Source organism: Grus americana, chromosome 1 (assembly GCF_028858705.1).
Source record: "Grus americana isolate bGruAme1 chromosome 1, bGruAme1.mat, whole genome shotgun sequence".
Classification (NCBI taxonomy): domain Eukaryota; kingdom Metazoa; phylum Chordata; class Aves; order Gruiformes; family Gruidae; genus Grus; species Grus americana.
The window spans coordinates 95,087,465-95,101,310 of NC_072852.1; the positions used below are offsets into that span (position 1 = coordinate 95,087,465).

Below are 13,846 nucleotides of genomic sequence, written 5' to 3' on the forward strand. Positions count from 1 at the left end.
CAGCCAACTGAGGAAGTTAGACATCTCTATGAAAACTGAAGCTACCTCTGTCTTTCCTGATCTTTTGGTCACAGTCACGTTCTGCCATTTTTACTGTGCACACTACTGAACCTTAGGACCTATCTGAAAATACAACATTGTATTCCTGTAGATAGATATAATTTTACAGTTAGAAAACAAAAAGAAATTAACATAAAAGTTCTAGATACTGTAATCTAAAACTATTATTGGAGGTCGTAAAATATGGTTTACTGAAAGTAAGGGGTATGAAAAACAGATTTGTCAAAATACAGTCTACCGAGTTTTAATGGTACCTTTGTTACCTGCACATCATATACATGTTAAAACCAAGCTAGTAACGATAAACATCTTGTTTTCTATGCTTGCTGGTCAAAGAAAATATTAGTAATCAAGTTAACAATGTCATTAATTTTATCATCATGATTGAAAACCAGTAATGCTCTGTAATGTAACTACTGCAATTAAGTTTTTCCACTTAGCTTAAATTTTCAGTAGCTGCAGATCAAGCTAACAATATTTGTCTGTCAAATGCTGGTAAATACTTCCAGATACTAATATTTAAGGAAGTCAGCCCCAGTTCAAACACTTCCTTACTCAAACACATTAAAATATCATTCTTCTGTGTAGCTCTACCCTTATACATACACAGTATCTTAACACTGCTCTTTTCTCACTGCAAAGCAAGCCAGTCTGAGAACGTACCATGGCCACCAATGGAGCAACAGAGTAAATTAAACACAGCAAAAAATAAGAAAGGAAAAAAAAATCTGACTCAGTTGTTTGGAGTTCAAATCAAGTATTATGACTAGCCAAGTCAACAGTCATCAGCTCCAGAACTTTACTCAAGGGATCTGTGAAAGATGCACTGGGGGCATTGCTAAGGTTTTTAAAGATAGCTGTATTTCCCACAATTATGCTACTCACAGATGATATGCTAGTTACAGATCTTTAAACAAAAGCTTTAATTATCTTTTTCCTGCAACTTTCAGGCATATTCACAAGATACACATGAAACCTGTATTGCTATGTTCTAATTTCTGGCTACCATTTTTTCCATGGATTTACTTACAGATAATAAATACGAATCTCTTCATGCAACAATTTCTCACATATACTCAAGCCAAAACTCATATAATTAAAATTCATTGAAAATCTGGACTTTCAAATTGATACACAAACTTCCATTTTTAAAAAACATATTGAAGGTATAACCTATCAAAAAATACGTTAACTCTCTAAAACAAAACCAAACCCCTAAAGACCATAAACACGACTGGGTTCCCTTCTCTCCTCTATGGATCAAAGCTACTGCATATTCTTTTAAATGGCTGTGAAATACCTTAAAAACCAGATGTTTTAAAATAAGTGAATTTCTATGAATCCTTACAAGTCCAAGCTAATCATTAACTAAATAAAGAGAAAAAAAAAAGGTAAGGAAAAAAAAAGACTTTTCTGCTTACATACATGATCTCACATCACTACACTTCTGATACTGCTCATGAACAATACAAACTTAGTTCATTTCTGCTTACCCAGTTTTTTCCTGGATGCTTGAGGTATATCATCTATTGTCAGGAGAGGAGGAAGTTTCTGCTGAGTTTCATTGAGACCTGGAACAATTAGGTGCACTACACAGAAAGATGTGTGCCATTAACTCCAGAAGAGATGAAAAATACACAGTCTGCCCTCTGAGATATGTGAGCAAGTACTACTGACCCATTGCGAGTTTAGTCTGAGTATCTGGGAAGTGAGTTAGCTCTATTCATTAATTATCACTCCTATTTGGTGCTGCTTCCCCTTTACACCACTTACTGTATTACCACCATTTCACGATTAATCAGAATTAAAACCAATTCAATACTGGAGCATACAACCCTGGAGTACTGCAATATCACAGATGCTGGGACATTCTGTCTAGTGGGCCAAGAAAACTCAACAACAACTGCGGTTGGTATCTGTTTGATTTACATCAATACATTAAAGCTCACACAAAGCAAACTTAAGCCAAAGTTATGTAGTTATATAAAGTATTTCTATATATATAAAGGACTCAAGACCCTCCTGAATCCAGGAATAAGTTGGTCACAAGATGCATGATGCAGTGAGCCTTTCCTATCTATTGCAGGCAGACCAGTAGTCCACCACACTAAGCACTACATGACAGACTTTTTCGTATTTTAATGTTCTAAGCCAACACTCTGTTTTCTTATAGGTCAAACAAGAACAGAAAGCATGAAACTGAATGCTCAAGGGAAACTATTATGCCCTGAGATCTAACATCAAGCCCTAATTGCAAGGAAGGTTATAATATACACCACTAAGGCCTAATATATCAGTACAGGTTTGTGTCTGTAGATGGTATGTTTGCCAAAGAACTTTACTTGAAGTAGGAAAGAACTTCTTGGCTTAAACAGAGACAGTATCCTCTTTTAAATACTACAACAATAAAATGATTTTATTTCCCTTAGGCTACATCATCCTTGAACCATCTGCACCACCATAAAAATATAACGACTACTGTCTGAACCATCTGCAAAATGCCCTTTGATATGCAAGGAAATAACTATCAAGATCAAGAAAATCAAAAGTATTTACACAGTTCTAATTTTAGGTCAAAGATGAGGAATAATAATAAAAATATCTTCTAGTCACCTAATATTGCTCCTGGCAGAGAAGAACTGTCTGAAGTTTTTGATTGCGTCCGATTTTGAATAACTGTGGAGACAACACAGGGATATTAGAAAATAATTTTTAAAAACCCAACACAAGAAACAAAACCACACCCACGACAAGCCTCAGCATTCTGAAAACCTTCCCTCAACTTAGTAACTGGAGATGAGTACACCATCCTAATCTTTTCTGTATTTACATTCAGTTTAAGAGACTGTAAACTGTGCTTCCTCTACATCTTATCTTAATTGTGTATCTCCTTTCCCACAGCATATCAGTTTTATAGCCTTGGTGAAAAATGACATTCTATGCTTACGTTAATATAGGGCCAGCTCCAGGCCATCTCATTACCCTGCCATTCACAAGTCTTCAAAAAAAAGACACATGCGAAGTAAATGCCAGTAGTCGTTTTTTAATGGTAATTATCGTATTTTGCTTTCACACCACCCTCCTGTCCCTGAACTGTGAACTACCTCCAATTTGCTTGATTTTGTTATTTAAAATTATGCACAATACAATTTCTGTTAGCAAATTTTAATCTGCAGCTCATTTTCTATCAGCTATCTTTAAGTAGTTAATTTTCGAAGATTACATTATTATACTACCTCTCACTACTAGGGAGACACGGGCATTTCTAAAAGGCAATATGTTTAAGTCTACTGTAGAGATCTCTCTCCACTGGACCAGGTGAAGGAGAAGAAGGGAGCCTAAGTCAATGACTTAGCTGAAGATACCCACAAAAAAGTTTGGTAGCATGAATCTTACCCATAGTGCTGCCCTTCATGCCTGACTATCAACACACTTGGACAATCCAGTTGAAAAAGAATGGATACTAGTAGAAATCAGAACTGATTGGTATCCATTCAATGACTCAACTAAGTCATTGCTTATAATGCAGTGTAATAGCTTGTTTTATTAACACAGATAGGTAATAGCGTAATAGTATTTGTAATTAAACGATATGATATTCTAAACTATTCTAAAAGAAATTTCATTACATTCACATCAGAGTCATTTTTTTTTTCATTTTAAGTTACTCATGCAGAGCGTAAGAATCAATTAAAAATATACAAATTTACCTTGTTTGATTATCGTGACAGGGACCAACCTCTTATTATCACGCAGTGTAAGCTGAGAGAAGAGGAAAAAAAAAAAAAAGCCTTGGGATAATTGCCATAATAGTCATGGAGCTTTCTCAGTAACAAAAATAGAGGGCTCTAATCCAATACCGCGCCTGCCCCAAGTTAACACTGACTATGGCTCTGGCCTTAGTCACTGAAGGTTACGCTATTGCTTCAATTCCCATGGGCTAGTATAGTAATAGTGCATTTTGATCTCCTTTTTTCAGCTTGAGATGTTTTGCTTCACAAAAACACAGTATCTGACAGCTTAGGAATCCCCAATCCTTTTTTCTTTTAAGAATCTCTTGAGCACTCACTGGGGAGTAGTCCAGAAAGCTAAGAAAAACTGAAAATTAACTACAACAAAACATCTGAAACATATGCAATTACAAATTTGGTCACAGGATATAATTATATTCTCAGGAACAGTATATTTAGAACACAAACTATTCCAGAACCAGGTGTACATCTGTAAACTATCAGCACTCTTGGGTGCATAGTCTGCTTAGATTATCTCAGAGTCATTTTATTTGGTGAAATTGTTTCCAAAGTATAATTGGCCAGCCACCCATGTTGTTCTCACATTTTTACACTAAATACTTGGACTTTTCTGCTGTTCACTTCTCTTTGACCCAGGTTACTTTTTGCCTAACTGTGAATCTTTTCCAGGATTTTGATACCATGAAAATAAGGAACACATGAATGGACCCTACATTTATTAAATGGAAGAAAACAGCTGATCCCAAAGATTATAAATCTGTATTCACTACCACACATAGGTACTAGGAGCAACTACTGAAAGCTTAATAATACACTCAGGTGATGAGAGGAGGAAGACTGTAATGCCAGCACTATAAAAATGCTAAATATATTAAAAGTGGATTTCCTTTCATTTATGTCTGAGTTAGAAGAAAGAAAATAACTCGATTACCTCTCTGTGTTAAAAGTACACTGCTAAAGTCAGAATCAGTTATTGTTCATTTTGCACTTCATGACATCTGGTCTAGTTCATGAAAATTCAGCATTTGATGACAATGATATAATTGTTTACCTAAGGATAACTATTTTTGTTCTATTCTACATATATATATATATATATAAAAAAAAGAGCTTTAAAAGCAATGGTTGGGTTCACAGCAAACATATACTGAAGTCTAAGCAGCTGGAAGAAGACAAATCTCGATCAGATGATTTCCCCTCAACAAGGGAAAATGAAAGGGAATATGAAAGCCATTACTTTCTGCTTCCTAATAACAGTTCTGCATTGGCATGAACATGGTTTGAAATTAAGTGGAGGTTTCAATCATTGTCATTAATGAAGGATACAAAATGATCTTCCTTTTTTATTGCTTACTATTTTTCCTTTATTATTAACAAGGTATACCTTTCTATTTTGCCAATGGTCCACTTTTGAAGTAACCCTGCTATTCATGTGACTAACAAGTGGGATGAAATGTACTTAGCAGAAGAAGGTGTTCATTTTGTTGTATTTCTCATCAGGAGCCCTATAATCAAATAAACATCTCTCAAGTTGTCGTGAGCACTCATGTAGCTCCAGTGCAGAACTTCTAATCATAATTATTATCAGTCCTTTTACTAGTAAAAGGTTCTTATATCAACAAGAGCATACTTTCTTTGTTGACTAATAATAGATGATGGTAATGACAGCAATGTAAAAATGCTCAATACGTGGAAATACATTCAAAATTTAATTTTTGACCCAAGAACAAGTCATTGACATGAAATCCATGTTCCACAGCTACTGTCATTACACTGCTCACCTGCACGAATCTGCAAGTGCTGCACTTGAAATCTTCCACCATATTGTCAATCCTCTCATTCTCAGTCTCCAAAAAGTGACTACTGTAGATATTTCTATGTCTAGTATAATTTACTACTTGGACAAACTATTTCAGAAATATCAGCATATCATCTGTAGGAATGGCACTATTAACTGTATTCTCCAGAGAATATAAAGCATATAGGTATTAGGCATGTTAGTTATTAAAATGACTGTGGCATCTCCATGAATGAAGATGGCAAATAAGGTATTTCCTAATTTCAGAGGAAAATTAGAGACATAAGTTATACCATAAGTCAGGCATCTTAACTTCTGACCATACACCTACAGCATATTGCATAAAGGACGTTCTGCCAAATAGCATATGGAAACGTTACTTTTAGAGACTCTTGTATTCCTCTCTTATATTCCAATACTCCAAAAGGCCACAAATAACTGGCATACATGTAAGAGACTCCTCCAGGAAGCATTACAGTCAACCTGGATTGGGTAAGTTTTGGAAGAGCAGGAACGTTTTCTTCCAGAGTTTAAAAAACTATAGAAGCTAAGAGTCCTGCTTCTTGGCTGGAAAAATCAAGGAACCCTCCACTGTTCAGACTGACATTATGAAATTACAGGAACCTAATCAGACAGAGGAGGAAATAAATTTCTGCTGCATTCTCTCCACCCTACCACCACTCATTGTTTATGAAGGGAAAAAGAATGACCATCCCTACAGCTCTCCTTTTCTTCCCTCTCTCACTAGTTGTAGCGCTCTCAGCCCCAGCAGCTTAGTCAAACTTAAAGGATGAACCTGCCAAAAGAAACACAAGCTGATATGTGACCGATGTTGAAAGGGCAGAATGACTAGATGGATGCGTAATGTTGCTTTAATAAACAGCCTTTAAAAATGTCTCCTTACAGAGAAGAGTTAGAACCATGCTGATATGAGCCAGTTGTGTCTTTGGAGCAAAGTAAGGCACAAACAAAGCTTGACCTAAATAACACTCATTCTGGCTTTTCACTGACGATGTGATTGCACCACTGAAACATACCCCACCTAATACTGTGGAAACTGAAGTAATAACGTAAACTTAAGAGCTGGCCGCTATCTGTTCCCAGCCTTAGTTTTATGGCTTTTTGCACCGCTAAAGCGAGAATGATAACAGAAGTTTTAGAATAATCTGCGGAATGTTTTCACGATATTTCTGTGGAGGGTGATAAAGCAATACTGCTCTGGAGCTAAGCCCTGTGAAGCTGACTAAAAAGGCTAGATGCTGGCTCCAGTTCTCCTTTCATGCTTAAGCTGTGCAAATATTTGGAAAACTGTTTTAGCTCACTTTCTCAGGACTTCTCTTGCATAAACAGAATCCCTGCTTCCACAGAAGCAGCATAACAGAGTCAGGGTCCTGGCACACAGGGTTTGCTAAGAGGAAGAAAAGAACTCAGCTTGCACTCCAGATGCCAGAATGAATTACCTGGTTTTGGGCTGCCACATGTAACTTTAAACATGCTTATGGGACCAATGGGAAGAACAGTAAACTTTATTTCATCAACAACATAATGAAATGAGCACCTTCCTGAGTATCTAATCAACTGGCTTCATATTACTCGCAGATAAAACATCTCCTCTTGCATGAGAGACATGACTGTGTTTCCAATAACCTAAGCATTATACTGCTCTAAGTAGGTAATGCTGTAATTAAAGTATTACTGTCCTAAATGAATACCTAATTTTTCCTATAAGAAAATGTATGTGATGGGCTGTGGTTTGATTCCCGAAGGAATTCCAGGTCTGATAATTACAGACTGTTTACAATATTGTATGAAACAAAGAGTGAACAATGAGAAATCATACATGACCATTTCCTACCAAGAAAACACTTGGAAAATCAGAGACATAACAGAATTGTGAAGAACGGATTGTTCCCTTATAATAATTATCATTCATGAGTCAACCCATTAAAATGTCTGAAATAACAACGATTTCTAGAACTTTTCTTGGGAAACTTGCACTTTGATGAAAAATTAAGGAAAGGAAATATGAAGAAACCGATTTGATCTTACAGTAGAGGAGGTAATGCTCAAAAGTTATTAATAAAATGTCTACTTTTCACTGTATTAAAACTAGTCTACTAACAGGTTCAATCTACAGATCCATCATTTCTGGTTTAGCTCTTAGAAGCAAAAAGTATCTCTGTATGTGAATCCATGAACATATGAAACCCACACGTGCTTACTTGATAGCTGTTATGGCAAATGCCAAATGAGAAAAAAAATGAGGAAATGAACAAATATTGGTATTTATTTACAAAAATCTTCAAATGCTTTGATGAAACAGTAAAAAATTCTACCTTGCCACCTGCAAGGATTTAATGAACTGCCTAGCAACCTCAATAAGCAAATTAGCTTGCCCTTTCCAGCTCCCTCTGGTTCTGCAAACACTTGCCTCACATATGACAACTATCAGTGAATTCAATGGGATGACTAATGATTTTAGAAGACCTGAGTATATACAAGATTACGCTAAGATAAGAGCATTACCTTATCACAAAATTAACTGACCACCACAAATATCATAGTTTAACAAATCTGACTACTACAAAGGGATAAGCAAATTTTAATGTTTAGAATCCACACATGGAAACCATCAGCTTCATCTTTATTAAACTGGAATCAATATATGTAATCATCTCCACTACAGTTCACAATAATTTTATCAATCCACACATATAAACACTTCTCCATACAGTTATCTAGTCTTAGATTTAACAGATTTTTTTTATATTGGCAATTTGTGGCCGTAATCTCTTTCTCAATTTAACAGAGAAGCAAAAATTTGACCATGCAATATACAAATCTGGTATAAAAAAGATGACTGTTTTGCATACCTGTGTTTGGGAATTAGGTACCAACTTGTACATATTCTGGAGTTGTCCGTTTACTTTTTTATCTGATTTGACAGAAAGAGAAATAAATACACAGAATTACTTTTTGTTTTGTCCAAAGCAAAACAAACCAAGTTTATTCACCTTTTTCAATAACCAAGAAAGTTAGGAAACTTAATAGTAAGGTATAAAAACACATCAGTTGTGTTTGGTCCTGTTTCTCCAGATTAATTAATTCATCTACAAAGCTGCCTCTTCACATTTTGACAGAGAGGAAATGAAACTTATTCTTGTTGCTCTACAACACAGGGTAAAAGAGCTGAGGTGGTCGTTGGGACTTACTAAGGAGAAGTCGGAGGTGACTAAGAGGATTCTTTAATTAATTTAATGTAACCACAACATTAATATGCAAGGAAGAAACTTGACAGAGGAATTTCTGCTTTCTATCTGTCAGGATGGTACTAGGACTGGCTAAAAGCAGCATGTTTTAAGGTCTCCAACAGTCTTGCTTTTAAGTGTATTGTTCTAAAAGAAATACATATTTAGCACTGGCAATACAGAGTAGGCATGTCACTTCTCTTTGGGTCTGACATGGTTTCTTTTATCTCAACATATGAACACAGTAACTCATGGATTTAATCTTTGAGATTTTTCTCTTAGGTTTTTCCTCTTAGCTCCTTCGTATTAGAAGTTTCTTGTGATGCAGCTGTTAAGTACGGAGGAGAAACAGTTCCTCCCAGCAACTCTTACATTCTGGCATGATGCTTCAAACTTTGTCTACATCTTCCACATTTACCCTTTTCTGCTCCCCTTGCATTGACAGGTGTGTAAACAAGAAGCAAGCTAGATGCTATCATATTTCTTCACAATTCCACCCCAAACAGATAAGCAATAGAAAAAAATTCAACTATAAAGATATATCAATTGAGAGACATTTAAGTTGACACACTATCCTGAAAAAAATCTTTCAAAGTGCTTGATACTTCTCAGGAACAGGACCTACTATTGGCCTAAAGACAAGGGAAAACTGACAAAAGTTTCACACTGACTTCATGAGAAAATCATGTTAAGATGGTCAGAAATAATCTACTTTCATCTCTTTTGATATATTTTGGTTAAATAAATGTTGAAAATTTGCCATGCCTTTTATGTCTTCCTCAAATCACAAATTAAAACCAGACTCTCAACCCCTCCCAACATGTTTAGTATATAACAAAAATTTGGCCTCTGGATTCAACAAATACAAGAACATGCAACAGGAATTTCTGTTTATAGTCATTTATATATTCTTTGGTGAGTAAAGAAAATTTTCAGTGAAGGATGTTTAGTTTAGGTTGAGATGCTTCTTAATATATGAAAAGACCTTGAATTGCTACAAGACAGTAAGTTAAAACAGAAAAAAAGTGGCCATTTGTGCTGATTGGTAAACTCCTATGCAGATAGATAGTTACAAATCTATAATAAATGTTTACTCTCTGTTTACTGCCCAGAGTTTCTGTATCTACCTACTACGCACTGTCAGTATGAAAGGCTTGACTCTGAAAGGTGCTGCCAACTTTCCGATTACAAGACACATTATCAGTAGACCAGAACATAGACGTACAGGGTAATAGCAAGCTCCCTGGATTTAGTTGCTGCAGAAGTACCCACTGAATACAAAAGTCTACGTTCTAGGAAAAAGAAATTTCATCTCAATAGAATGCAAACTCTTACAAGACAGTATTTTCAACCCAACTCAATCTGTCTCCATAACTTGCAAGAATGATTCTTCTGGCCTATTAAAAATGTACAGTTCCTGTAAGAAACAGCATTTAGAAATATATTATATAGAAAGAGCAAATTTGGTGATGCCAGTGGACATTTCAATCAGTCTCGAACACAGTATTAAACTGTAAGTACTATGAACTCTTCACTCCCTCCTATTTTAAGTGCTCAAATATATTCTGCATTTGCTCTACAGGTGACTTTTAAAATTTTTAGAATGTAGGAAAACCAGCCATTTAGTAAGCCTTTAGAGCTGTGAAGCAGAGTTTCTTTTTGTGAGGCAGGTATTGGTAAAGACTACCACCATTCTCCACTTTAAGCTCATGGTATAACGATGGCATTATTCTGGACTGCTGAAATGATTCTATTGGCACTGGGCAGGTACTTCAAAGTTACAGCTTTCTAATTTATGATGAAGGCCAGCAAAGTTCTTTATTAGGAAATATGAGGGCTTTTGCAGTGAGTTTTACAAGCCATCCTACTGCTCTCCTCCCTTATCCTCAAGTATATTGAGTTGGGTAAATTGCCTACAACTTGAAACTGAGGTCCAAATCAAATTTCAGTTGGAAATCTTATCTGGATAAGGCTGTCTTAGGAGAATTCCCATTCTTCACATTTCAAGTCAAGTTAGAAATACTGAGCATAGGAGTTTGCAGCATCTTCTGACCAACATCATGCTCAGAAATCATGGTTTATGTAAATGCTTTAGGAAAAATAAATGATATTGTACAATGTCTTTTAAGTCCTCTCTTCCTCTCTTTAAAAGGAGGAAGACTCTGCTGCTGCCTGTTTCCTCCACTGATAGCAGTGATTCTTTGAGTAGTACATGTTTTTCCAAGGCTTAATTTGATGTCACTTTGCCTGCATTTTCTTGGGACTTTGGAGAAAAAGCTTAAAATATGACTGAAAGAACAGCCAGAGATGCTATACACTGCCTCCATGAAAACCCAAACAAAAGAGAGAGAACATGGGAACATATGCTTCAAACACAATTTATATAATCCCTTGACTAAAAATTAGCTTCAAAATCAACTTTCCTGCAGAGTCATAAAGGGCCAATTGTGATGCATGCTGGATAGGACAGGGCCTGTCTAGCTTTTAACCAGTTTGAATGTCAAAGCAAATACAAAAGATTCAAACAAGGATAATACTTTCCATCAACTCAAATTAGTAATGATCTTCTTATTCAAGGGTCAAGGAAAAAGCTTGGAATCCAGTCAGAAGTATAAACATACATACTCAACACTTTATGCGTATCTAAAGTAATCACTGTTAGAGTTCTACCAACCTGCAGCAGATCCTTTACTATTTGCAAGGAGAAGAGAACAACCTTCGGAAGAGTAGGTGGCAGTTTTTCAAACACAAACTATTTCTAGTTTCATCAATTCCTAAAAGAATTTGTTAGGGACATAAGGAATATCTTTTAAACAATGAAAGCCTGATAAGTAGCTTACTTTAAGTAATACCACAATAGATGAAAAAAATACTGTCAAACTGAGTAGTTATTTGATTATTGCCAAATACTTACTAGACAGCACTGTCTTATGATTGAAAGTCTTGCTCCAAATACTATCCTCTACGTTGTCTTTAACTCCAAACTCATAAACTGTGTTTGGCTTCAGATTGTCCACCACTGTTTCTGTAACTGGGCAAAGCTGAAAAACCCATTTCTTGTCTTTATCCTTTTCTCTGTAGCGAACTGTATAGAACCTGCTCGACAAAATAAAAGGAATAATAAAAATAAAAAAAATCTTCACAAAGAAGCTCACCACAACCATTTTTGTTAGGTATTGCTAAAATTATTTCTACCCACCATTGAGTTCTTGTTCTTTCTGGCCCCTTATGGTTACCAAGTATCAGAAAATCCAGCATATCTTCCCTGCAAATGTAGTGCTAGCCCAGTCATCTCCTAGATATGTATATGTTCCCCATCATACAGACCCTGACATTAGGAGAATTACACAAAGAGGAAAAGAACAGTCTCCATATTCACAAACAACCACGTGTGTGTGGTTCTGTCCACAAACTGCAAGCTCATTTTGCAAGTAGTTTCTGTGATTCTGACATATGCCAGAACTAGTCAATTGAATCATGAGTCTATTAGTCAGGAAGCCTTGACCAATTTCTCAAAATCTTCTATATCTGTCCAGGGGAAGGTGTTCCCCTCAAAAGTAGTCCAGAAATATTCTCTAGGGAAAACCAGTAATAGTTGACATTTATATAATACATTCCTCATTCAGTGATCCCATTATGCATTGCCCACACTGCAAACAAGAAAGTAAACCAAGACTTTACTTTCAGCAGTTTAAATCAATAACGCGATGAATGCTAACAGATTATGAAATTTAAAAACATTTCTACAGAAATTGCCCAATTCAATCAAGCAGCACCACCCTGAAAAAGTATGACTGCAATGCTAACCAGTATAAAACAAGGCAATGCAAACGGTGAGATTCACAGCACAAGAACTCCACTGCCTGCTACAGTCTCTTTTCAATACACATAATGTTTCACTGCCAGAAGGGGGTGGGGTGTTCTGTTTTTGTAAAAACAAATTTCAGAGAGGTCTGGCAACTTTTTATTCCAAATATTACTAAAAATTGTTACACATAAGATAAATAAAGCTAGCCATTGTCCATATCCATCTTATGCTTACATCAGCTGAAAAAGGATTAATTCCATCCAATTGTATTTTTCCACACTTCAATAAAGCAAATTAAGGCCATAAAAGAAACACAACTCTAAAACCCCAGGTACGTGCTCAAGAATGATTCAGAAGCAAAAGAAAAAGAAATTTGGGCTGGGAAATTTAATCCAGGTATGATATAGGAAAAGATAAGGAGAGAAAGGGAAGGACCTTAAGAAAACAACCTAAAGAAGTTCTTTAATCAACTGAAAAGGTATCAAGTTGTAAGGTCCAGGTTAAAATGACTTAACGGACCAAATATAATACTCTCAATGCATAAAGCTGCTTTTGCCAGTTACAGAAGAGCACTTCCAGAGTGTATGTGAAAGATGACTGCCAAGTACAGGGAAATTCCTACTTCGTTATTAAAACATGACCTAAGACAAAGCAAGTATCAATCATAGGACATATTTTCATACACAAAGATTCATTTTGTTTCCACATTTTATCTCATAACTGTCAAATTTGTTTTCTTGGCACCAAAATATAGATTCTACTGTTTTAGCTGCTACAATTCAGCTCATTCAGGTATTCTGCCAGGTAACAAAATTAAGATTTATGTTGTTTCACATAACAATGTGAAACGTCTCTTCAGTAGCTGTACTACTTTGCGTTCAAAATAAGCCATAGTCTAACCCACACCTTGGAAAGGAAAGAAATAAGGTAAGTAGTGAATATCCTCTCTCTTCTTATCGATTCCTGTATCAAGTAATAATCTGTATCCTTCTGTGATCTACTCAAATTTCCTATGTCAAGCAATCTAACTACCAGCTGGACGGACAAAGAAAGTTTTTAACAAGAAATTATTGGCAACATTAAAATGACGACAATTTCTCCTCCTTTACAGAATCATAGAATGGTTTGGGTTGGAAGGGACCTCAAACATCACCTAGTTCCAACCCCCCTGCTGCGGGCA

At 35.9% G+C, this 13,846-nt stretch overlaps 1 protein-coding gene across 6 annotated transcripts in view; it reads right to left on the reverse strand.

Moving 5' to 3' along the window:
- ABI3BP (ABI family member 3 binding protein) overlaps positions 1-13,846 on the reverse strand; it is a 165,093-nt gene that overhangs the window by 103,640 nt on the left and 47,607 nt on the right. For all 6 annotated transcript variants that reach the window (XM_054813851.1, XM_054813854.1, XM_054813856.1 and 3 more), the window contains exons 5-9: positions 11,773-11,954; positions 8,484-8,545; positions 3,771-3,822; positions 2,674-2,736; positions 1,554-1,649 (exon numbers count right to left, since the gene is read on the reverse strand). In XM_054813851.1, the coding sequence (XP_054669826.1) occupies positions 1,554-1,649; positions 2,674-2,736; positions 3,771-3,822; positions 8,484-8,545; positions 11,773-11,954 (455 nt within the window). The remainder of the gene's footprint in view (positions 1-1,553; positions 1,650-2,673; positions 2,737-3,770; positions 3,823-8,483; positions 8,546-11,772; positions 11,955-13,846) is intronic.